Consider the following 26,462-nt stretch of genomic DNA (forward strand, 5'->3'; position numbering starts at 1 on the left):
ATCATTTTAACTCCATCCCATTAGTGGTAACTGTTGGGGTCCCTCCCCTTTCCTTGATCTCCCACTGTGTTCTCTCAGGCAAAGGGATCTGAGGGTGAGGGAGAGAGAGATGGTCTGTCTGTCATCTGGAACAGCTCCCTTCCAGGGTTAATTGTGTTGGTTTGATTCCTCTCAAGAGGGTTTAAAAGTTCATTGGTGGTTTTTTGGATCCGAGTCCCCACTGTACAGAGTTAGCACACATTCAAGAAGCTGTAGTGTATTTTCCTTGAACCCATCATGTGGTTTAAATTAATCTTCACATTCTCAAGTTTCGATTTCACTACTAACAGCATTGAAATCACTGCTATAAAATGTCCTAAAGTCACATTTCCAACAAATGTATTAATTTATATAGCCTAAGCAGGGGCTTTGGTTGCACTGAAAAGCAGAGTGCAGAGTAAAGGAAGATTTCCTAATTCTCTTGGAAAAACGTATAAAATCTGGTTTCCAGAGGTTTATTTGGACCCATTGGCAACATCATCTTCAAAATCAAGTAGAGTACTCAATTTATTGTCTTATCTTTCCTCAAACCAATGGTGAGAGAGGAAGCTCAGGTAAAATAAAGAAGTGAATGGCCAAAGGTCTTAACCTTCACCATAGTACCCTTTTAAAAGTGAATGCTCTTGTAAATAGTCTATAAATGTAGCTTAGAAAAGGGAACAAGAAGGGGAGGGCACAGCTCAGTGGTAGAGTGCTTGCTTAGCATGCAGGAGGTCCTGGGTTCAATCCCCAGTGCCTCCATCAAAACAAATAAATAAATAAAAACCTAATTACTCCCCCCCTTCCCCCCTACCAAAAAAAAGAAAAAGAAAAGGGAACGAATCATCCCAGAAGGAGGTCTCAAAGTCTCTTCAGAGTTATGTCTTAGAATAATAAATACCACAGAATAATAAAATGCATCATGAATATTAAACGGAAACAATTTTTATATCATTTCTTATAAGTCATCCATGCCCTGTCATTTTATTAATAATATATATTTTATTGCCCTATTTTACAAAACTCCTGGTGGTTATAGCTCAAGGCTAGTAATCAGAAGGGTTCCAAAGTTCTTTTCAAAGCACATCAGTTATCACGGGGGTAATCTTAGCCCAGAAAAAAAATTCACCCTTAAAACCTAGGATGTTAGGACCATTTATTGTTTCGTAAAACACACTGAATGATAATTACAATAGGCAGCTGTAGATAACACATATAGTTTTAATAACAGATTAGGGCCCCCCAGTAATTTATCCTGCTTTTGAGGTAACTATTTTCAGTCAGTGGGTAAGTGCACAAGATGAAAAAAGAACAGAACACCTATTATTAGCTTAAGGTTAACTATCAGCAGGGTCTTTCCAAGTACAGCAAGTCATTTCTGAATTATCCACAATTTGGGTTTGTTCATTCCACTACAGACTTCATGTGTATTGAGTATCAGTGTTCCCCGCCCTCAGACCTGGGTGGGCTCTGTGCGCTGCAGCCTTGTCACTCAAAGTGTGGTCCCACGGAACAGCAGCACCCACGCCACCTGAGAGCTCGTTCGATGTGCAGAATGCCAGGTCCCATCCTCATGTGTCTGATCTCATATTTTAATAAGATCCCGAGGTCATTCCTATGCACAGAAGAGTCTGAGATGTCCTGCTTTGGAAGGCTCTGCTCCAGCCACCTGGAACCTTCTCACTCTCCCTGGAGTGAGGCAATCCCGGGTCCAAGTGGCTGGTCTACCCAGAGCCTGGGCCCCTCCTCTTCTAAACCACATCCTGGGAAACTATGATCCTGGAATTTCCTGCCCAGGAGACACAAGTATGCTTCAGGGCCTGTGTGTATCTCCTTCCCCGGTATGACCCTGGAGGGCTGACTGTGCAATAAGTGTGCGCACCCCTTGACCCGAGAGACAGTTCAGAGGTGCTTATTTCCGTAGGATGAGAACCAAAGCTTTACATTTGGTCTGGGTGTCCATACACGGGCACAAAACCACTTCAATCTTGGATGGAGCCATGGGTGAAAATCTCTTTGTCTTGGCCACATAACTTAATCATGATGTCAACATCCCATCCCAGACACAAGCCCTCCCCCACACTCAAGGGGAGGGGAGGATACAGGCCTGCAGAGCAGGAGGCAGAATCCTGGGGCCATCTGAGATTTCTGCTTACCGTGTGTTTGTACTTTTCTTTTCCAGAACTCTTCTGCCTATTGTAAGTCCTTTGCATTTTCACTTGAATTTTAAAATCTCAGCGTGTGAATTTCTACAAAAATATCCTCCTAGAATTATGACTGTACTGAATCAATACATTCAATTTGGGGAGAAATGACATCTTAACAACACTGAATCTTGTAACCCATGAATGTAATCTATGTCTCCATTTATTTAGATCTTTAATTTCTCAGTGTTTGTAGTTTTCAGTGTACAGGTCTTGCACATACTTTGTTAAATCCATCCCTAAGCATTTCAAGTTTTTTATGCTATTGTAGATGGCATTAAATTTCTTTTTTATAGTCTTTGTTACTAGTATATAAAAACACAAATGATTTTTGTATATTGGCGTGGTATCCTGTATCTTTGCTAAACTCACTTAGCAGTTTGAGTAATTTTGCTATATATTATTTTCGGCTTTTATATGCACATGGTCTACAAATGAAGTTGGTCTTTCTCAGTTCTTTACAATTTGTATGTCTTTTACTTCTTTTTCTTTTCCTATTGCACAATTTTGACTAGAAGTGATTAAGAGTGAGCTTCTTCACCTTCTTTATCTTAGGGAAAGTGTTCAGTCTTTTAACATTTCAGTTTGATATTAGCTGCAGGTTATTCTTTGATGCCTTTTATCAAGTTGAGGGAAATCTCTCCTATTCTTAATTTACGTATGTAATGAACAAGTGCTCAGTTTTTTTCAGATAGCTTTGCTGCATACCTTCAGGTGACCATATTTTCTTTTCCCTCCTTTTTTCTGTTAATGTGATGAATTATATTGATTGATTTTTAATGTTAAACCAACCTTTAATTCCTGGACATTATGTATTATTATTTTTATATATAGCTTTATATATATCATTTTTATATATAATATGTCTTTTTTATATATTATCTCATATATAACTTTATATATAAGTAATATATATCATTATATATGTATTTTTTATATATTATATAAATATTTATATTCAAGTTGCTGATATTTTGTTGAGGTTTTTTCCACCTTTAGTCATGAAGTATATTGACCTCTAATTCTTTTTCTTCCCCTCATAATACCATTTTTCACTTTTGGTTACTATATAACACTGGCCTCAAAAAATAAATTGAGATGTGTTCTCTCCTCTATCTTGCGAAGGAGTTTGTGCAAGATTGGTATTATTTCTTAGACTATTTGATAGACTTCTCCAGTGGTGTCATTTGGATTTGTAAGTTTTCTTGTGAGAAGATATAATTGTGAGGTCAATTTCTTTAATAGATATACAGGGTTCAGATTTTCTGTTTTTTCTTGAGTTACTTTGAATCATTTTTGCCTTTTGTAGGATTTCTCTGTTTCATCTAAATTTTTAAATTCAGAAAGTTGTTCTGAATATTTCACTATGGAAATCAGCATATGCTAAAAAATCAGGCATTTTGCCTGCAGAGAGCCAGTTGTTAATGTTCACCAGCACACCTCTGTTGACAGCTCCCTTCTGTCCACCAGGAGTGAACATTCACGGTGTCCCTACCACACACACGCAAAGCACTGTGGGGTCAACGCTTACTAATGCAATTCGGTCAATCCTTTCACCCCTACTATACATTGAAGGAATTAAATGGGTTATTAACAGTGAAGTGACTTTCAAGAAAGTGTTAGTCACCTTTCTTAGCGTAACACTAGAAGGTCAAGAGGTACAGCTAACCGAGCAGTCAGCCTCCTAAATAATGCTTGAGATATAAACACGGCACAGATGGTAGCTTCTTGGCTTCCTGCACTGATATCCTCTCGATGGTACGGTCATCAGCAAACCCAAAATAAGTTTGAACTCTTCCACCAGGGCATGGATATGAACAAAAATAGGTTCCCTTGGACAGGCTAAGCGATACCGAGACGTCCTGCTGTTGTGAAGAAGCGCCTTCTCTGGCCGGGACCCAGGGCCAGCTACTGCTCAGCACCACCTGCTGCTTCTCAGCTGCCAGGACCAGGATACTGTACTTGGACTGAGAGAAGGAGGAGCACAGTCAGTTTCCAGTCCTCCAAGCCTCCCAGACAAAACACTCGTGTGACAGCCGGTCCCTGAGGCCTCATCTGAACCCCTCGGAAGGATTAGAAATAAACACAAAGGAAAACTAAATTCACACTTTGATGCTTTTTGTAAGGAGTGCCTTATGTGGAGTCCAGTAGAAGCTAACCAGCTTTGGTCCACTTCTAAGGAGAAGCTTTACTGATCACTGGGAAATTCCTTGGAGTTTACTAAAACCAATTAGGATGCGAAGGATGTTGCAGGGAAATCAACCCTGGAGGAGGCTAAAGAGAAAAGTCACTAATCTAGAGATTTGTCTATGAAGGCCATGTAGCATGACTGCAAACGTCCACCGTAGAAGGAGTGCAGGGAGGAAATAAATGAAAGCATCTTTAAAGTCTTCAGCTTCAAGATGACATGAGCTTATGATATTGCTTTTCCTTTTAAAGCCAACCTATTAGTACTCAGATTTACCAAACTGGTAAAAATTTAAATTCTCTTCCGGGCTCTGCTACTTTGCATCTAGATTTCCTTTTCATAATTGGCTTTCCCATCGATGCTTTCCAAGGTCAGGCTGTTGCTGAGAGGTAATACTGAGACATGATTGAAGGTGTGATTTTGCTTTCCAAACACACAAAGCGTGAGAATAAGGTGTGCCTTCCGGATGCTAGCTGGCTTTGTCTCTGATGGCCCCCACGCACAGAGGGAAGGCTCATTCGGACCTGGCCCTTGCCTTCCCACTTGGCACGTCCAGGAGATCCGGGTCCCCAGGTGCTCTCCTCCCGGCTGACTTCCCTCCACCCCACCTTTAGCTTCAGAAATGCACATGAAGCATAGGGCCCTCTGAAATGTTACAGCAGCTTTTGTTCCACAGTACAGCTTGTTTCTAGTACTCATTCCTAACAGTGTGACATTGAATTCCTCTGCTGTAATGATCAGGTTGTAACACTGTATTTTTTTATGTTAAGCATTCTGCTCAAATTACCTTACAGCCGGAGTCTCCATTTAGAGAGTTTCTAAAGCACACGCTGATGTTATGGCTTCTTCATGGCCTTTTACTGTCATTTTTTTGGGGAGAATTGATTATATGTCCACATTTAGCCACACTGAAGTCCTTAATGATCTTTTCTGACTGAGTAAATAGCATGAGAATGAAAACCCAACTCCTGCAGAAGCCTCTGTGATTTGGTTCCTGCCTTTCTCTCCAACCTTGACTTGTACTGTATTCTCTCTTGCTCCCTAAGATCCAACTGGCAATTTGATTGTTCCTAAAACTCATTATGTGCTCTCCTGCCTCATAGCAATACCGTTTTCCACTCTCTCTGCCAGGAATGTTCTTCCCCATTGTCACGTGGCTGGATTCTCTGTTCCTCCGGGTCGAGGTTAAACAGCACCTCTTCCTGGAAGCCTCATCGCTGCTCCATTACTTTCTATCAGAGACCCTGATCGAATATAGGCTCTTTTTGTTGCTGTTGTTCAATCGTTCATTGTCCAGCTCTCTTATGAGAAAGTGAGGTCTCAGGGGACAGGAACTTCTCTGTCTTGTTCACTGTTTCCCCACTGCCTGACATATACTGTGCTTATATGTAAAAATTTGCTATATACATGAACAAAGGTGCACTGCTGGTCCTCGTATGTGGTCTGCCCACATCTCCCACAGAAGCAAGTACCCTTTTATTCTTTCAATTTTCTTCCTATTGACCTAAATGTTTTCCCTTCTGTTACCCACATTTTTTGTCCTCCTGTGAGGAGACAAGCCCTTTGTCCCAAAGTTTTTCCTCTAGCCCATCCTCTCTCAGACCCGCTATCAGTTCGCTCCTCCCTCGCCTGTTTAAGTCTTCTCTCATCCTAAAATAATCCTTCCCTGAACTTCCAGATCAGGATAGAAGACTATAAAGGCTCTCTTTCTAGAAGTCAACCAAGAATAAGGAGAACGAGAAACAGAGAGAGATCAATGCAAGTAGGAAACTTCCAAAATCCAAACATCACTCTTTTCAACATGCTGTCAAGTACTAGAGAAACTGAACCAGGGCAAGGGAAGACTCTGATGCAAGAAACAAGACCCACTGAGGGTACTCTGGTCGAGTGAGCAGGACAGAAAGATCGCTCCAGGTGGCATACTGCGAGGGACATGGAGTGACCCTTGTTGGGAGCAGGAGGTCTGAGGTGCATGGGCGCACTGGGGAAATGTTCAGGGGTCAGAGGTGATGATGCTGAAGGTGGAAGCGGGCCGGCATGGCATCTCTGCGAGAAGCAGGATGTCGATGTGCCAGGTAAACGAGAAAGGATTAGGTAAGCAGCCTGGATGGACAGCTCATGCTCACCTGATGAAGACCACTTTCCTGTCCCCATATAAAAGGGCTGTGATCAGTATGAGTCAAGGGGAGAGGAATGAGTCCAGCCCAGAGAGAAGCCATCCTCTAGGGGAGAGTGGTGGTGGGAAACAGACAGAAATTCAAGCTGCTCTTGCTCAGTTCCCTTGGCTGTCTCCCGTTTCAGCCCTTCACAAATAGTTGGCTCAGAAAGAACAAACCGATCTAAGGATGAGTAATCATAAGAAAAGAAATAGCATGAAATAGCATAAATACATGGATACCAGAAAAGAAAAAGAGAGAGAGAGAGAAAGCTAGATATGACCCCACAAAAGGGCAACTGAACAATACAAACCAGTAGACAAATTAATTAATTTATGATCCAGTGATTCTCCATTAAAGAAAGAAGTCAAAGATGAAAGATGGAGACTCAAAGAAGAGAAGACAGAGCCAGAGAAGAGGACAAAAGTGAATGGATAGAACTTAGGAAAGATATAAAACCACCTTAAACTGAAAGTCACATTATAAGCAGAAAAAGGAAAACCTGCCTTTGGTACAGAAGTCGGGGGGTTAGCTCTCCGCAGCCCTGTGGACTAGAGACACTGGAAACCCTTCCTGCTGTGAAACACTGGGTGCTAAATAAATTACGACAAATATACTTTCAAATGCATTGCTGAGCAGACAAGAAAGGATGGGAAGTCACTAGGAGCCCAAAAAACCATACAGACAAAAAAAGAACAGGGGAAAAATCAGAACAGTAGCAAACACAGAAACTGGAACTGCCCTGGAGGCAAAGGCCAGCACCAGAATCTGAGTGTTCTGTGAATTGTGGCCATGGAGATGGATGACAATGGCCTGGGGTCCATGCAGATTGATGGAGCGGGTCCTGAACCCAAGGGGCCTGCCCAATAGAGACCCAGACCTTCAATGAAAGGGTAGACTAGGGAAAGCACCCTTCATCGGGTTACAGAAATTGCTGTCTATTCCAAATTGCTAAAGTTGTTTTAATCGAAAAGATTTCATTTCATTGAATTTTGTTCTGCACTGAGATCATCCCTTTTTCTCCTTTATGTTTGTGTTCATGAAAGGTACATGTGGTAATTCAGCAAGGTTTGCAAAGTCAGAAAATAAATTTTGGACTTTATCAATTAACTGGAGTGGATACTGGAGTGCTTCTCCCAGGTCCTCTCTTCAGGGTCCGTGTAACCATCCTGCAGATGTTGGCCACCATCAGCTGCATCCCTCATTGGGAAATGCCTTCAGCTGCAGGGAACTGCCTGGCCCAAGGCCATGCCTCCCCACTGGGGGCAGTCTAAATCCAATGACTGATGCATGCAAGGATACAAAGACCCAGCCCCTTTGCCTCAATTTAGGGCAAGGGTCATCCTTGCTCTAGAGCTCCCAGGGTGCCTGTTACAGTGCGGGTCATCCTCCCCATCTCCCCAGTGCTGTCTTCCTCACTCCTAACAGGTACTGCTCCCCAGAGCCCCTCCTGCATGCACTCGCCATCTCAGAGCCTGTTCACGGGAAGCACAGTCGAAGACCATGCTACTTGTGTGTAAATGCAACAGACAGATATTTTTAAATAGGAAAACATTTGTCATAAATCAATCACCATAAAGAAATGTACAGAAATTCTTTGCAATCTTACCCTGCAGAGACAGTCATTGCCAAAAGGACACATAGATCCTCCAAGATTTTTTTTCCATGCATATAAAATGCATTCCACACATTATTTTACAAAATTAGATCAACTATACCTAGTCCTCTGGAATTTTTTAATTTAAAAATATTTTAAAGAGATGCCCCATTTTTCTTCAGCTCTTCATAGTCCCCACTGTAAACTGTTCACCCTCATTTACTGAAGCACTCACTAATGAATATGGACATTTGTTCCGATTATTACCATTTCCAATAACGTTGCAATGGACATGCTATGTGTATGTTTTTTGCACTTACACGAGCACCTCAGAGGACTAGATGACTAGCCGTGAAGCTTGGACCTGAGGTCACCACTGCCTGATGAGCTGACTCTCACAAAGGCTCCTCTGTCATTCCCCGCTCCCAGGGCTCACGGCCTGTACTCCAGCTCCAGGCCACACTGTCCCTGTTCTGGACTACTGTGGGACCCTCTCGTCTAGGCACACTGGCTTCAGTGTCCTCTTAACTCTATTTCTGCTTTTTCTTGGCCTCAGAGTTATCTTATAAAAACGTTTAAGAACTTCCCAGTTTAAAACTTGAGATTGCTCCCCCTTGCCTGCAGAATAAAATCAAAACTCCCTTTGTGACCTGGCCCCAAATTCTGTTTCCAGTCCCTTTCCAGCTTCTTCCAGGGACCCAGTCACTACACTATGTGTCGTTTTCCAAACTCACCACACACCTCCAAGTACTCATTCCTTTGTTCTTTTGATAACTGCAGCTTGAAATTCAGTACCATTTTTTGTTTTTCAAAATCCAAGCTCACCTGATGTTACTTTCATCATGCAGTTGTTTCCTGCCCTCTCCCCTACCCCAGTCTCTTGTCTTCCTTCCCTGACCCACCACAGGCCTCTGCTTACAACACTAGCCCACTGAGCTCTGGCTCTAACCAGCCCTTTAACCTGCTGGCCCCTCTAAGCTGCTGGAGGGCTCCTTGTACCCCAGACCCCTCGTGTGCTGCTCCCTTTGCTTGGAGTGCCTTCCACCACCCCTCCCAGCCCACCCTTACCATACAGATGGCGTCAGAAATGTCATAACCGCCAAGAAGCCAACCTGAGTTGCCCCAGGCTCCCTTTCCCTGAGTTCCCGTAGCCTACTAAGCTTTTCCCTTATAACACTGAGTGTAATTAGGATTCAATAATTGACCGTGTCATTAACAGTTTCTCTTCCCAGTGGAATGGAAACTCCATGAAAGCAAGGACCAGTCTCTTCCCTCTGCTGCAGCATCACATCTCTCTTGGTGCTTTATATTTTCTTAACTCTCCATTTTGAAATACTCTAAGGCTTACAAGAAGTTGAAAAATAATACAGAGAGTTCCTGCGTCTCCTTCACCCAGCTTTCCCTGGTGACAAAACCTCACATAACCACGGTACATTTTCAAAACCAGAAAACCGACATGGGTACAATCCTATTTGCTAAACTACCGACCTTCTTCAGATCCCACCAGTTTTTACATGTGCTCTTTTTGAGAGGGTGTATTGTACTAGGAAATTTAACCACATGCATACACTTGTGTAACCTCTACCACGATCAGGATTCAGAACAGTTTCATCACCGTAAAGAAACTCCCTAATGCTGTCCCTTCAGAACCACACTCTCTCCCAGCCTTAGCCCTTGGCAGCCAGGGTCTGCTCTCCATCACTACACTTCGTCATTGCGGGGGTATTACATGCGTGCCATCTTTCCTAGTACTTCATGAGGGACGGCTTACATCTATTCAGTCTCAACTATCTATGGGCCAGAGGCTTCACAAGCAAGGTCTTATTTAAGAATCACAATGACCTTGAGGTAGCTACTGCTATTTTCCTGGTTTTATAGATAAAGAAACTTAGCTTTAGAAAACTTCAAATCAGAAGTTAAAGTCTCCGCATTAGGAAATGGTAGATCCAGAATAAGAACCTGCGTCTGTCTTCAGCTCACGCTCTTTTGACAACATCTGGTTATCTTACACCTCGCACAGGTGAGGTCACCCCATAAGGTAGGTGCGTTTAGCATTCTAACAACTAACCCTCCTTTATGAATTCAAAGTTTTAAATTCATCCATTTTAAATTGAATTCCACTCCCAAATTAACTGAGCAAGGCTTCTCCCACTCTCTGTCTAGTGACAATAAATAGAATAAACACACCGAAGACTATCAATTAATCAGGAAGCATGGATAGAAGTTTCCTTTTCAAAAAACGACTTGGACGTTCCATTATCATAAAATCACTGAATAATCAAACTCTTGCTGTCTCTCTTTTTTTAATAAAAGGAAACTATAGTTACTAGATATGATTCTATTAAAATGAGTATTCACAGGGTAGCTATAAGTACCTAAGAGAGACATCCAGCTAACCGCAACTTGAATTTAAAGTCCCCTCTGAGAATAAAGAAAACTCTAATGTAATATAACCTAATAAAAGTTAATTAAATAAGTACTTAGAGCATCCTTTTGTAGACACGGCCTATATTAGGTGGCTATGAGTCAATGATTGCCTATACTCAGTGCCTTGGGTGTTGTATCAGAATACTGTTTGTTAACAGTGGAAGATGAATCCTGGTCAAATGAATTAGGACCACCCAAAAAGGATATGCTAACAGGAGAAAAGTGACCACCCTAGTGGGTAGGCTTATGGGCATTAAAGAGCAAGAATGTGTCTCCAGCTTTGTAAAGAGGATGGGGTCACCTGGCCACGCGAGGTAGCATTACAGGCTACTTAGCAAATCAATCCTTAAGGTGCCAAAGGAGGGGTCAGACCACAGGAATTTGACTGTCCACTGCTACTGTCATCCAGTGAGCACCCCTTGCCTTGATTTTGAGTTCACCCAGAATTCTTTCAGCTACACTTTGTCTTCTTCAACGTTGTTCTGCCTCTAGGAAGGGCTTGTGGAGACTCCAGTTGGTCTGACATTTTTCTGTCCTTATAAATTATCTCTCTGAGCTGCACTTCCATCTGTAATCATTTAGTTAGCATGAGTCCATTTGCTGAGAGAAGGAGTCCCTCAAAACAGACTGACAAAGAGGAGCGCCAGGTCTTTGGTCCTGGGCTACAAGGGCGTTTGAGTACTTTCCCAGCTGGGACACCCACAAATGGCCCACTTCACTGCCTCTGAATTGCTATTAAGACAGGAAAGGAAGAAGGCTAAGGTTTTCCGTGTTTTGTTTATTTTAGATTATATGCATGAACAAACTAGGAATATTTGTAGCAAGTTCTATCCAGTTTGCAATGGGAAAAGACTTTATGGAGAGGCTGGTGTGTTTGTTTTTTAGTATCATATCAACAACATATCAATGTTCCTTCTTTTTTCCTCTATGAACAATCTACCTTTAAAATTTAGAGCATAAACATCTCTAAATGAGAAGCCATTCCCAAATGAGACTACATGTGCAGTTTTCCTATTACAAAAGTAGTAAGTGCCGACTGTGGAAATTGGCGTGGATTTGTATTCTTGCCTTTAAGTCATTCTGTGATGATCTACGCTGTAGAAATAAAGTGGAAGGTGTCAAAAAGCAAATAGTCATCTTTGGAACCAAAATGGCTCAAAGATGCAAAGATGCAGCCCCAGCGTCAGCCATCGGTCGGCCTGACGGCACTTCAGGAGTTTTTTCCTTGGCATTTGGTCAACCTGAACTCCTTGTCATCTGCTGAGGCCTCCTCTAGTATTGCTGACCAATTATGGATTTTTCCTTTTTTTTTTTTTTTTTTGGTTCAAGAACACTTCTCATCAATTAAGAGCCAGGAGGTTATACTAAACTAATTACTTTGAAGATCAGCATCTCAGGAAGGTGCCAAGATTGGGGAGAAACATCTGTTTTGATGCAGAGCAAGGAGGCCCAAAGAAAATTTACTTCATAGGGGCGACTTTTCCCCCATAAAGCTTTCTTTTCTGTCTCCTCCCTTACTGCCATTTTTGCTTGAGACTTCTTCAGGCACAGAGAGTTCATGAAACATTTCTGACCAGGTCTAATAAGACTGGCATTATTCTCTAAATAGGACCGAGCACAGTGAGACCCGGCTATGACCCAGCCAGACAGCAGCATCCCCTCCTCAGTGCCCCGGTCCTCTCGCTGGCTTCACTGTCTGTAGGGATGACTGAGCCTCCCGTTGCCTATTGCCTCTTGTTTTTATAAGATCCTCTAATAGAGTAAGCGAGATTGTGTGAGTGCATTTAACACAGTAACTGGCATACAGCACTCAATAAATGTTAACTGAATTTGCCAGAAGGTCTATTGGAGGTTTCTCCCCATTCTGCTGGCTTGCCTCACATTTCAAGATATGGTGCATGGGAAAGTTTCTCTGTGTATCCTGCAACATAACAGAGGACACGACCAAACAGGCAAGATTATTTACAGGCGGCCTTTGCTGAACGATGTGGAGGCCCAGGAGGCTGGACCACTTTGATAAACTGATCTGACTTAGACCACCTCAAATCCTTGTCGAAAATAGATGGGGAGGGAGGGGTGTGGTAATAAATTATAAATTTAAAAAGAAAAGCAGACTTGACTTTCAGGAAGTCTTAATAAAATATTACACTGGGTAGGCACAACTGATTTGTTAGGATACCCACGCAGAAGGTACTGGCTCATTTCTTGCCAGAAATATTCTTTTGAAATTGTACAGCTCTGAACTACGCCTTCTTAGAAGCCTAGAGATGATTTAGAGATGATACTGGATGCATTCAGTATCCATTAAAAAAAAATGTAGCTAATTCTATTGATAAAACTTTATTTTCATATTAAAAAAAAACAAGCATATTGGGTGAAATACATAACGGCTTAAATCTGTATCCAGTTGTTGCAACAAGAAGTCAAGGCAGGAAGATGTTCCTTTCTTGCCAAAATTTGTACTTTATAAACTGGCCTGTAAAACTGCACAAACCATTGGCTCTGTGATGCCAACGAAATAGTGTATCAAAGGGAAATAACAATAAGCCCAAATGAACAGGATTTTGTTAACAGCCCTGAGGAAAGAGACAAACAGTGGCTTTTGAGCCAGATGCTGTGTAAGTCTCTTTCAAATTTCTGATGCATTGCCCGAAATGAGAAATTGTGGTCTGCTTAGACTTCATGAATGTAGCTGAAAATGTCTACCGGGTGAATGGTGACAAGCAAAGCTGAGTTTCGTTCAAAAAGTTTAGTGTATTGGAGGAGCCAGCACTCCTTTATGAGAGGGCTTGGGTTCAAGTCCAAGTCGCACTATTTCTCTGTCGTGGACCCCTGGCCAGTGACCGGTAAAATGGGAACCCCGTCCATCAAGCTGTACAACAAAAGCACCTTCCGTGAAGTGGGAATGATGGGAAGTCCTGCCTTTGGGGGCCATGGGGATTAAATAAATAACCAGAGTAAAGGCCTTGGTGTAGGGTCTGGGCCTCGGCAGCATGTAGTAGAGGCTCACTCTCATTCATAGACTTTTCAGGCTCTTGAGCTACTGGTGAGTTTTGCCACTATGGGAAGGAAGACGGCCAGGAGTCTCAGGAGGTGTGAACAGAACTGCTCGTGCCCAGGCTGGAAGCAAAAAAGAAAGGCAACAGCCAGTGCTTCTGGGTATGCGGTGTGTTCTTTAAGGACTCTATGGTAGTTGGGGAAGGAAGAGGGTACAAGTAGAATTCTGAATATTCAGACAAAGATGTTACCATGTCAATGAATCTACGGGGGCTCTTTTCCTTTGCTGACTCAATGCTGATTTTGACAGCAATCCCAGGCACATGCAGGTTCGTATTATTTTCTGTGCATGGGAGCACTGAGGCTCTTTCTGCTTAGTTATCCGTGCTGGTAGGAAGATAGTCGTTCTAATTCTGTAGTTGATTTTTAAATGATGAAAGGGGAGGGCGCCCCCTTAGCATTAAGTGGTGAGGGTATAAAAATGGCCACAGAAAACCCTTCTCCATTCATGCCTTCCAACCTGGGCACACCACTAATTTATGCTCAGGATTCTTTCTTATTTCACATCCCTCCCCAGTCTCCCCTTGGGGAGTAATGGACCCAGCAAGAGGGAGCCCAGAGAAGCATGAAGGCAGACTGGGACGGAAGGGCTCCTGCTGTTCCCTCGGTGACTCCTACCCCTTCGTGTTCCTCATGTTGCCTGACTTCTGCCCCCACAGCCCAAACTCCTGGGATGTTTGTTCCAACGTGTAAATGAAGCACAGAGCTAACCTATGGGATAAAGGGACATTCTGAAGAAGGAAACTTCTTGGAGAAGTTGCTTCAGAGGACTAAGGAGATGGGAGGCAGGGCTGGCAGGGCCCCCTGTGGGCTGTGGCTACACTCACGCTCTCCCCTCCCATCTCCCACCTCCTCGTCTTCCCGTCTTCCCGCCTGTGTCTCCAGGAATGACCCCCAAAGCCTGAATTATGCCTCAACTTTTGTTCCTAGGAGAGTTATCAAAAGGCATGATGAATGAAAGTCCTATCCAGGACTGGCTATTTTTGGTAAAATAAGCAAATCATTAGCATGGTAACTGTATAACGCAAAGTTAATATGTTCTGTGTAGGTGGAAAGTCCACTAGCTCCCTCCTCGGGGGGGCATGTTCCTTTTGATACCAGCTGATTTAACACAGCACATTGTGATCCAGCTAAAACAGGTAAGAGTCACCTCAAAACGCCCACAGGGACTGTAGTAATTTCAGGAACACCCACACAGCGAATTGTTGTTCCTTTTCCTACAAAGAAGGAGCTGGTTGCAGTAGAAAGATGAGGGAGGAAAAGTAAGAAAGAAAGAGAGAGAGAGACAAAAATAGACAGATAGGGAGGGAGGGAAATACATAGAGAAGGAAGAAGAAAAATGCATAGTGTTTCCCTTTTCTTCTCTTTTCTATTTTTAATCAACAACTAGGGGGTAGAGTGTATGCTTAGCATGCACGAGATCCTAGGTTCAATCCCTAGTACCGTCATTAAAAATAAATAAGTAAATAAATCTAATTACCTCCCCTTCAAAAAAACAAGAAACAGAACAAAACAAATACAATTAATATTGCATCTTGTTCCTGGTCCCCCAAATAAGGGCTGAGGGGCGGTCATATCTTTGAGATCAGGAATCATATCTACTTTAGAATATGCATCACATTACTAACATTATTAAAGGCCAGTTTTACCTTTTCTCCATCACCTATTTCAAAGTATATAACTTACTTATGGATATAAATATGGAAAGATGGTAGCTTCATTTCCTGAGATGTTTTTGTGGCCTCTTTGCCCAGAGAGAATGGGAACTCTGTGAGAGGATACACAGGACACAGTAATTCTCCACAATTTCTAGGGGGCTATTATTAATGGAAGATTTTACTCATTGACCCCAGTGTCTGCACATCTGAGTTGCTGGGCTAAAGCAGGACTACCTCTGACAAATTTCGTATGGAGTTTCAGAAATTGAAGATAAGCCATTAAGTCTATTGTGTAATGCATGTGATTTTCTTTGAGAAGGACTTCAAATGTCAGATTTAGGTGGTTTGTGGTAATACTGCTCAGAATGCACCAACAAATGGCACTGGCAGAAAATGAATGAAAAAAAATATGCCTTTCATGGCTAAGATAGAAAATGTCTAGGATTAGTCTCATCAGTTCTACAGTATCTATTTTTCATATCAACATAAACAGTACATTACCTAAAATCATATTAGTTTTCCCTTACTTCACATTTAATTATTATTCCCCAAATTTGTTACTTATCCTATTTCTTGAAACTACTGATTTTCTTTGGGCAGCAACATGCCCAGCCCATAAGGATAGATCGTGATTAGTTTAAGCCCTTATGGTAACCTCATTCCTTTCTTCTCCTACTTGCTTTCCCAGCATTCCCTGCAGCTGGTCCTAGCCATGGGATGGTCCTAACCAATGAGACCTTGGGGAAGTCGGCTGATGGAGCTTCTGGGAAAGGTTCATTTGTATGATGAAGAGACATACCCTTAGGGAAAGCTCCCTTAAGAGCTTCTTCCTCTCCCTGCCTTGAACATGATTGCAAAGGCTGTGATTCAGTCTGGTGGTTTATCTCTTGTGGGTTGCAAGATTGTGGGTAGAAATTCCAAAGACAAAAAGCCAACACTTTGGAGGTAAAAAGGTGGAAAACAAAAAATGCATGAGCCTCGAAGGATAATGCTGAGCAATATTATCCTGAAAATATCAGCTTACAGGCTTTTTGTTTATGAGATATTAAATATCTTTATTGCTTAAGCCATAGTTGATTGGATATTCACTCAACAAATACTGAATTATTTAGACATTGCTCCTGATACTTGGGTTACAGCAGTAAATCAAATGCATAAACTCCCTAATCTCACAGGGCACGTACCAAGTCAGAGGCGACATACATCATAAAGAAAAGAATAAACATTCAGTGTGCAGTAATCATGATGGAGAATATAAAGTGAGTTAAGGGGATAGACAATGACAGGAGGCTAGTTTAAAAAGATTATTCATGGATGCTTTTCTGAGGTGGAATAATTTGAGCAGAGACTTGAATGAAGAGAAAGAGTGAGCCAGGTGAATACCTGGGGGTATTCTGTTACTTGCAGCTGAAAGCATCACTAACGTATGCATCCAATCAGTTTTCAGTCATTCTTCAAACCAGAGCTCAGATATCAGCATTTCTGGGAAGTCTTCCAGGACCCACTCACTGAAATCCCTTCCTCTTGTGGGCAACTTCTGTACCTGTTTGTATTGTCATACTCATCATGTCTTCTTTTAATTTACTGGTTGATACAGCTTATAAAGTCACCTTCTCTAGACTGTGAGACCCTTGAAGGACAAGACCAATTCTTTGTCACCACTATCTTGGCTGCTAGCACTCAGTACTTGCTACTGAGTGAGCTCCATGTACTTGCAAATAACTATTGACTTGACTAGAACTTCTGTCCTTTGAATATTCTGGATACAAATGTGTGGTTTTCGTTGTAGTGTGATTAAAAGTGGGCACTTACAAGGAAATTTTTGTTAAAGTGTGATTCTTTTTTGTGTAGAGAAATTTGCCTTGCAGGCATTGAGAAAGCTGACCACTCTGTGCTGGCATGAATGTGTACACATTAAATAGGTCACCTAGGCAGAAAATCCTTGGTTTTCACTTAGGAGAGAAGAATATAGAAGATGTTTGGGAAGCAACTTGGTTCCCTATCAGGTGCATCTGTCTAGTCATATTATGTCCTTGGTCTTTGGAGAGGGCTATCAAAAAAGTGACTGTAAGACTATTCACCTAGGTTAGAGATTCACAATCTTTTGAGCATCTCTCCTGTTACAGGAGGAAAAGGCTCTTTTTGCTTATCGATCTGGAATGAATCCTCACCTCTGAACTTTCCCTCATAGGCAACTCAAGTATCACTCATTTCAGTGCAGGGGGCAAGTCTATGATTGACTCAACCCCAAATGAACTGGGTTTAACCATAAAATATGACCTAGCAGATATTATATTTTTAACTTCAAAGGTGAAGAGAAAGGAAAAGGGCATTTGAAGAACTTAAAACATCAATGAAGGCTTAAAGAAAATAGAAAAGAATTTGATTTTAGGTACCTGAGCAAAAATTTAATAAAGAGAGGATCAGCAGATATTAAATGTATTACATCCTGCATTTCCCCTTAATATCAAAACAGAAGGAAAGGCATTTGCTTTTATTTACAGTTTCAAATAGAACCAAATTCCATTCCTTTGTGTTACATTAACAGACATTAATATAAGTAACTAATATTAATTGATAAATTTGCTTTCCACTTAAGTGAATCTCTTCATTTAAAAATCAGAAATGAAAATGGTTTTTTAAATTGCAGAGGTATGTATGATGATCTAAACTTACACTCATCACAAAGTTTTTCTGAAAGATGTCTTAGAGTGAGCTAGTATGTCAATAAATGAAGGCTTTGAAGAACCACTTCTTGAAAATAATTGCTAGATACTTTTTCTTTGAGTGTGTATTTGAAATTTCAAATTCCATTTTCCATGTTTCCTTACGGAAGCAGGTACGGTACAGACCCACCACAAGCAAAAATGAATTTTAAAGGGTTCTAGACTAGGTTGTTACAAGAAAAATCTTCACGAAGTCTTTACAAGAACATGATTATAACACCTGAAATGGTTACTTAACAAATGGCTTTGAGACTAAACTCAGACAAAGAGCTCAAATTCTAGAGAAGCTCATCCTGGCACAGGCAAACTCAAGATACCCTGGATCCTGTCCTAGGTTAGAACTGGTCCAAATTTCCAAGGCCTTCTTGGACCCACTCCCTTTTTACTGAGAGAGGGACATCCTCATCTTCACCCATCAGTCAAGGTTAGTTAAGCAGGAACCCAGCATCTAGTCTAGAGTAACCCGAGTGACTCCTGGGACAAGGGTGTACCTGGGAGGCGGTGAGACTTGATTCTGCGCAACATACCACGTGGATGAACGGGACGGGGTGCCTAGTCTTGAATTAATTGAAAGTGTATGATTGTTCTTTGTCATTAAACGGGATGCTTTGGATAGCAATTGGAGACACATCGGATTTTTGAAGGAAGCAATTTCATACTCATCATATTCATTATTTTGCTTCTTGCTACTCTTCCTCTTTCTTTCTCTTTTCGGTTGGAAGACTTAGCCTATTCTCTTAACTAGAAGAGTATCTGCCAGCATGAAAGTCAACAAACTCACAGGAGACAAAAGACATTCTTGGTTTGATTGCTCCTAATAAACTTCAGTGTTTCCAGACCACATAATGTCATAGAATTATTTGTAATGCTTCTTTAAAAGGGTGACAGGGTTCAGAAATGAACTGCACATGGTAAGAAGAGCCTCCCAGGGGTTATCCCTGCAAAATGAGCTGCAAGGCTTTGGGAGTGGTGGCGGTTTCCGGCCATTAGCGTTACTAATCAAGGCCAGCTTTGCATTTATGGGAATCTACACAAATCAGGATGATACATGCTGTGTTCACTCAAGCAACCCTGCCTGATTCCCTCAAGGTTATGCTGAAACAAAGCTTTACCCCAATTATCTTGGATTGGAATGTTTCATTATTTTTATATATCCTTGAGAGAGAGTCCATGAAGTCGATGCATCAGGTCCATGGGTCACAAAATCATAGTTAGTGCTTCTCGCCCACATAAAGCCATTACTGCCGTCTCTCAATTAACTTCATTATTGGAGGAAGCATTATTGGAGAAAATGCAAATCCTAGAGAAGCTACCCGGGCCTTTCTTGTTGCCAGAGTCGCAGCTGAGGTGAGAGAGAGAGATCATGGGAGTACGAGGAAAAGCTCGGGACTAAGAGGTGTCTTTGGGAAAATGTGAGCAGAGGTGAGACATTCAGCTGCCATCCTGCCCTCTTTTTATGCCTGTGGCCTTTTTGCCCTGCATCAGGAAGCAAAAATAACATTGCTTTCGCCAGCAAACTTGTGGGTCACAAACAAAAGGCGTGGGGCCAAGGGAGCCAGGAGGAAAGGGAATAGAAGTCCTCTGGGAGGTTGGCAGTCACCTGGTGGGCAGTCGGAGCCTGGAGGCCTCTGGGGACCAAATGCAGGCTTCTATGTGGGGCCTCTGCACCTTCCTAGGAAAGAAAGCTCGAACCACGCCCCAGGCTCTCTGGGCACAGGGAGACCGCTGGGGTCTGCCCTTTAGGATTTAGACTGTGTCAACCAACATGGTACGAGGTGTTTAATTACAAATGGGATAACTCACCATTTGCGCACATGATAGGCGCTTTTACCCTACAGATGCCTACAGGTCCTGGGCACATTCTTTGGGCCGGGCACCTCCCTCCCAGACCGGGAGCCACAGGAAGAATAAGGAGGACATCTTTTCAAGTGATTCCTAGTGGCGTTGCTTCAGGAAGAGTTCACATTTTAACAAGGAAGGAGATCTTAAGTGATGAAACTACCGTGGAATTCCAGACCCTACCGAGCAGCTGGGAGAGATGCGGGAGGCAGAAGAGACGGGGACCCGAGAAGTTGCAGCACAGACTAGGGCTCACCAGAAAGGAAAGCTGAGAAATAACCTTGGGGAAAGACAGGCAAAAAATCAAAAAACTCCGTATTTTAATGAACAAATACTTTGGGTTAAAATGATTAGAAACAGCCAAATCCATATCCCCAGTAAATATGACTTCACAATCAAATTAATGGGGTCTAGGAAGAAGGTATTTATCAGTTTTTTGCCTCAGAAAGAATTTCTGTGGAGTAGAGGGACAAATCAGGAAAACGGATACAAAACATCAAATGACAGAGTAAGAAACAGTGGACCATGTAAGGAGATTATTGGCTGGGATTCGTCCTAATATTAAAGAGATAGACGGAAAAAGAAAAAGAGCAGGAAAGAAAAGAGAGGGTGGGGGAGAGAGAGAGGTTCCAACAAATTCAGAAAAAATAAAAGGCTAGTTACTATAAAAGGGAAAATGACTCATAATAACAGAGAAGGTTATGAAAAACATAAATATTGACTATAAAATGTCAGTGGGCAAGAAAAAAGTAAGAGTTAAAGGAATCGGTGAAACTGCACATCTCTGATTTATTATTTATTCTTTGAATTCTTCTGTGAAGCTCATCAGTGAGGGGATGAGGGGAGGTGCATACATTATGCAATGTATGCAGTGAATACGTTACGTAATGAACATACGCTATTAGGACTTCCGGTTTAAAAGGGGGTGAAGGTGAAATCAAAGGTATTATTACTTCTCTCCTCTCTTTCAAAATACAGATAAGATGACAACACTAGTGAAACATGAAGGAAAACATCAGATGTAATCAAACAAGCAAACAAAAAGACGCCTGTTCTTTTTACAAATCATGAAGCAAACACAGACTAAATTTAGGAAGGATATTGAAGGTGGACAAATATCTCAAGTCTCAAGCAGGTGCAGAAAGTTTCTGGCCAAAGTAATGCCATGGATGTCTAAAGGGCATATATGCAATGAGCCTTTGATGAGAGTGGCAAGACATATAACTTAAGCCCTTAGAGACGCAATCTGACACCACATAACAGAAGGGGAGGCGGAGCAAAGAGAAAATCCGTTAATATTGTATTTCTATTTACTTTTGTATTGTGTTACTATTGTTTTCCTTCTAGCCAAGGAAGACTTCCAGGGGCAATGACATGCCTATGGTAATTCCAAGGGAGTAGCCGGTAGAAAGAAACAAAAAATATACAGATTTGGATTTTCTAGATAATTCTTTCACATGGAAAGTATAGGTCTTTGCAGTTTATGCCAATGAAAATTTTCTCTTAGGTGATTACGCTAATAAAAAGTGTTTGAATTTTGAAAGGCAAATCCAAAGAAAGAAATATTAAACAATATGTAAAGCAACTGACTGTGATGTTAAGCAACAGAATTTGAGAGATTTGTTAGATGGCTTCAATCTAAGCACTCATTTAGGTTTCCAGAAGATAAGGATGAGGGAATGAGCAGAGAAGTGTGGCCAGATGACACTGCTCCCCTTGTGTCGATGTCAGGAGCTAAGGGCTGTTTCATCCAAGAAAACATGATTCGATATATAGAAAAAGCAATTCAGTGATAGTCTGGGTGCCCACTAAATCGTCTTAAAATAAGCATCAAGAGGCTTCTGCCAGGTATAAATCTGGCAAATACGAACAAGAGCCATTGGAAGGATTTAAAAAAACAGCCTCTGACTCTGCCTACAGAGGACCCTGGATGTGGTACACGGGCTTCTGTTCTCCCCAGAAATCAGCTGGCCAATGAAAGTTCTGAATTTGAATTGGGTAACACACTCTTACTTCTTCTCATAATTGACAAGAGCTTGCTCATCCTTCTGGCTATACACAGGGTAGACACTATAGAATCTCACGGGGCCATGGCCCTTTAAAGAAACATGGTTTCCCTACAGACGTTGGGTGATTAACAGATCTGTGAAGGAAGTTAAGCTGTGGAGGGAATCTAACTGCAAACAATGAAAATCAATGAAGCCAAAATAGATCCAAACATTAAGCAGCATTTACTTAAGTGATATTAGCTAATGGCTCCTTTGGGTGAGGGAAGAAGTATGAGCTGATACTGACTTCCTCTCCCAAATTTAATAATACTAGAACAGTCATAGCCCCACAGAACATACATTGTAAGTTAGGGCTGGTTAAGAAGCTGTTATGGGTTGAACTTTGTCCCCCTACACTTCATACATTGAAGCTCTAACTCCTAGTGTCTCAGAATGTGACTGTATTTGGAGGCAGGGTCTTTAATGAGGCAATTAAGATTAAGTGAGATCATGGAGGGGCCCTGATCCAGTATGAGTAGTGTCCTTATAAGAAGGGGAGACTGGGACAGGGACACATGCAGAGGGAAAAAAAAAAGCACGTGAAGACACAAGAAGGAAGCCTCTGACAAATCAAGGAGACTGGCCTCAGAAGAAATCAAGCCTGTGGACACCTCAATCTCAGACTTCCAGCCTCCAGAACTGGGAGGAAATAAATTTCTGTTGTTTAAGCCACGCAGCCTGTGGCGCTTTGTTATGTCAGCCCCAGTACAGAAACCTATAACGAGCTCTTTTTTCCCTCTTAGAAGTCTGAAATAAGATCCAAGTTTCTCTTGTGGTTAAATGTATTCTACATCATACTCACAACCCCAACAGGGAAGGCCAAGACAGCCAGCATCCAGTCCCGGAGAGAGATGAGCTTCTTGAGCTGCCTCTCTTGTTCTTGGTTCCCACTTCCTCTAGTCAGAAGACTGGAAAGATCGGTCAGCACACAGATGCCAAAAAAGACAGCTTGGATAACCTGGAAGGAGACAACGGGTGGCATTAGTCCATAAGATCAAAAGAGACCCAAGCTGTAGGGCAGTACGTAAGCTACATCTTTGCCACACGACACAGGGTAAGAGAGAATTAGATGCACATTTAAAGAGCTGACACTGCAAATAAAAACAGAGTAAGATATTTACAACTTGCCATCATAGGTGAGAAAATCCATCTTACAAGCTCTACTTCCGTTCTTGCTCACCTAAAGACAAATGCAAAACATGCATGGACACAACATGCCCAACAGAAAAGCTGCACCAATTCTCAGAATGACATGTCCATTATTTTAAAACATCACATCTGTGGTTTAGTTCTATTGACTAGTGCATCTAGAAGCATCTAAGACGTGCAAAGAAAAAGATCAGAAAAAGATCAATAATAAACGAGACAATTTAGTCTAAATGTGAAGAAACCTTCCTATGATTTCATCTCTTAGATTTAAAATTTTTTTCTACTGAAGGAAGTGGTAGAAAGCTTCTAGCCTGTGAGTCATAGAGAAATCAGCTGAATGTAATAATCAAGACTGAAACGGAGCAATTTTCTGTTGTCAAACTTGACCAAATGACCTCCTTCTCAGGTTTTCAGTCTTTATGAAATAAAATCTTTCCAATGTAATGTAAACTTAGATACCCACAGCATCTTCCCCCGAAATGTACAACAACCACTTGTACATTCCCAAATCAATTACAAATTGAATTACTTACATCAGCTACGTTTACTTCGACTATCACACAGAGAGAATACTGAGTAAACACTAGAACGCAATTATTTGTGAAATTCCTAAAGTAGGGGTAAAAGTATTGATGATTCAGGCTACACGTGGAGGCATGCAGCATACCGTAATACAGCTTGGCAAATGATAATTCAAATTATGGAAAGGGCAGAAAACATATTCCCTGGGCTCAAAGTCATAGCCATTAAGCCCCAAGAACAGATTTGGGAGAATTGTTCTGGTTTATTTTACAAGAAATAATTTGCTAATGATGTATTTGTAAAAAGACACAATTTTACTCATTATCCATTTAGAAAATACAGCAAAATAAATTTTTTGGTAAATTTCGATCTTGGCAGTGGAACTAATCTGTGAAAGCTCAGTGGATGGGTTCCTCACTGAGGCACAGAACAAAGGGAGGAAGAACCTTCAAAATTATATGGATCCATCCCTCAGCAAAGCACCGACACAGTCAGATTAATCATTCTGTTCAAACTATTATCTGAGGCACTTTGAACATTCCCAGTAAAGGAGATTCCATCACCAGGCTTAGTCAAACAAACAAAAATCCTGCAGTATTTTTATACACAATACACCAGGCTCTTTGGAACTCACCAAATTCTGCTATTATTAGCCAGTCAGCTAGAGGAATGTTCCATTCTTCCTCATAAATTTTGGCTTCAGTGACTTAAGGTTTCTTGTTTTTTCTATAACCAGAAAAACCAGAGAGAGAGAAGCTAAGACTGCCATAACTGAGCATGGTACAATTAGAGTGTTGGCAAGTATCATGCTGTGATGACCAGAAATAATTTAAGTGAGGCAAGGAATAATTTCATACTTGGGAAAAATTTCCATAGCACATCTTATGACTTTAGACGTTAGATTTTTATGTCAACCTGATGAGGTCTGAGAAACTGTAGTGGCCATATTGGGGAACAGTAATCTCCATTACAATCTGGCAGTGAATATATTAAAAGGTGTCCCACCTGATCAATAACCAGGGAAAGACAAATTTAGATCACGATGAGGTAGAATTTCTCTTTTATACAACTATTCTTAATTTAATTCTGACAATACCAAGAGTTATAAGGATGGAGAATAATCAGAATCCTTACAGTGGGAGTGCAAACTGGGAAAACCACTGTGATGAAGAACTGGCAATATCTAGTAATTTAAAGATTCATATACTCTATTATCTAGTGACTTCACTGTAAAGTCACATACACATGAAAGAAAGTTAATTTCAGCATTCATTGATTCAAAAAATTCGACACAATCTAAATGTCTCTTAATGGTTGAGTAGATAAATAAATCATGCTGTATTAATACAATGGAATTCTAAGCACACATCAGTTTTTCATTCTCACAACAAAACAGCAGACAAACAAAAAAGGAAACCCCCTAAATGCTGCATATTAACATTATTAAAACAAATTTCAAAAAATGTAGAGATAAAGTTAAGGATGCACATATATGAAGTAAAATGTGAAGAAACATGGAATTAATAACACTAAATTCAGGTATCTCTACAAGGAGTATGAAATTGAGAGAAGGACACAAAGGCCTCAACCATATCAATATTTTATTTCTTAAGTTGATTATTGGGTATATAGAAGTTTATTACAGTATTCTATTTATATTTCATTAATCTGAAATATTTCCAAATAACTTAAAAACAAAAGGTAAAAAAGAGCAGTTTTCATACTTTGGGGATATAGTTGACTAATCTCTTTTAATTCCTTTCCTTCCAACTCAGTTTTCCATAGTCTTAAAGATCATCTAATAATAGCAGGATTTAGTGAGCTCCAAATTATATAAAATTAAGTGAATTTTAAAATCCCATGATCAAGTAACTAGTACCAGATTTGCCTTCCCAGCATAAACAACTAGATATTTGTACTAAATATATAAATCAACTTCATGTATTGGAATTTTCCTCTGCAATCAGCCAGAGAAATCTCTTTTTTTTAAAGGGTTCACCTGATGAGGTCAGGCCCACATTGGATAATTCTAATTTTCCATATAAAGTAATATAATCACAGGAATGATCATATTCATAGGATATTCCAAAACCCAATGGGAAGAGATTATACAGGGGTGAGTGTCACTAAGGATCTTTTGAGAAGTCTACCTAAAACAAGCTGAAGGTTAAATAAATTCTGAGAGCTCTCACAGAATGAACAGGTATTCAAGTTCTGACCAATCAAACAGAGATGCCTTGTTGACTACAACAGGCATTCAGGAGAGACCCAAGATTCTTCATACTAAACAGTGGTGCTAAAATAGTCCTGAAATATAGGCTACTCTAGATCAAACCTAAAAATACTTAAAAACAAGCCTCAAAAAAATCAAGTTGATCTGTGAGTAACTAATGTACAAAATTCTATATTCTTTAAAGGAAGATAAAATCTACACATTCAACAATACCCAACAAATAACCAAGAATTACCAGACATGCCAAGAAGCAGAAAATTCTTAACCAAGAGAAAATGCATTCAATAAAAACATATAGTAATATTGGAATTAGCAGACAAGAACATTAAACAATTAAATTAAATAAAGTCAAGAAGTTAAATAAAAATAATTTGAAAGAAAATTTAAAGAACAAAACTGAACATTTAAAAATTAAAAAGACATTACCTGAAATTAAAAAGTCACTGGGTAGGAATAATACTGGATTAGATACTACAGAAGAAAAGATTAAAAAACTGAGCTCACAGCGAAAAAGAAAAGTGACAATGAATATATGTATGTTCATGTATAACTGAAAAATTGTGCTCTACACTGGAATTTGACACAACATTGTAAAATGACTATAACTCAATAAAAAAATGTTTAAAAAAACTGAACACAC

General features: G+C 40.8%; 1 protein-coding gene across 3 annotated transcripts in view; it reads right to left on the reverse strand.

Annotated features, from left to right (window-relative positions):
- Positions 1-26,462, reverse strand: part of AIG1 (androgen induced 1) — a 220,018-nt gene that overhangs the window by 139,753 nt on the left and 53,803 nt on the right. For all 3 annotated transcript variants that reach the window (XR_006728587.2, XM_074368246.1, XM_010965657.3), the window contains one exon: positions 22,721-22,876. Coding sequence is in view for 2 of the 3 variants with exons in the window: in XM_074368246.1 (XP_074224347.1) it covers positions 22,721-22,876 (156 nt within the window). In the remaining variant the exon portion in view is untranslated. The remainder of the gene's footprint in view (positions 1-22,720; positions 22,877-26,462) is intronic.

Source organism: Camelus bactrianus, chromosome 8 (genome assembly GCF_048773025.1).
Source record: "Camelus bactrianus isolate YW-2024 breed Bactrian camel chromosome 8, ASM4877302v1, whole genome shotgun sequence".
Classification (NCBI taxonomy): Eukaryota; Metazoa; Chordata; class Mammalia; order Artiodactyla; family Camelidae; genus Camelus; species Camelus bactrianus.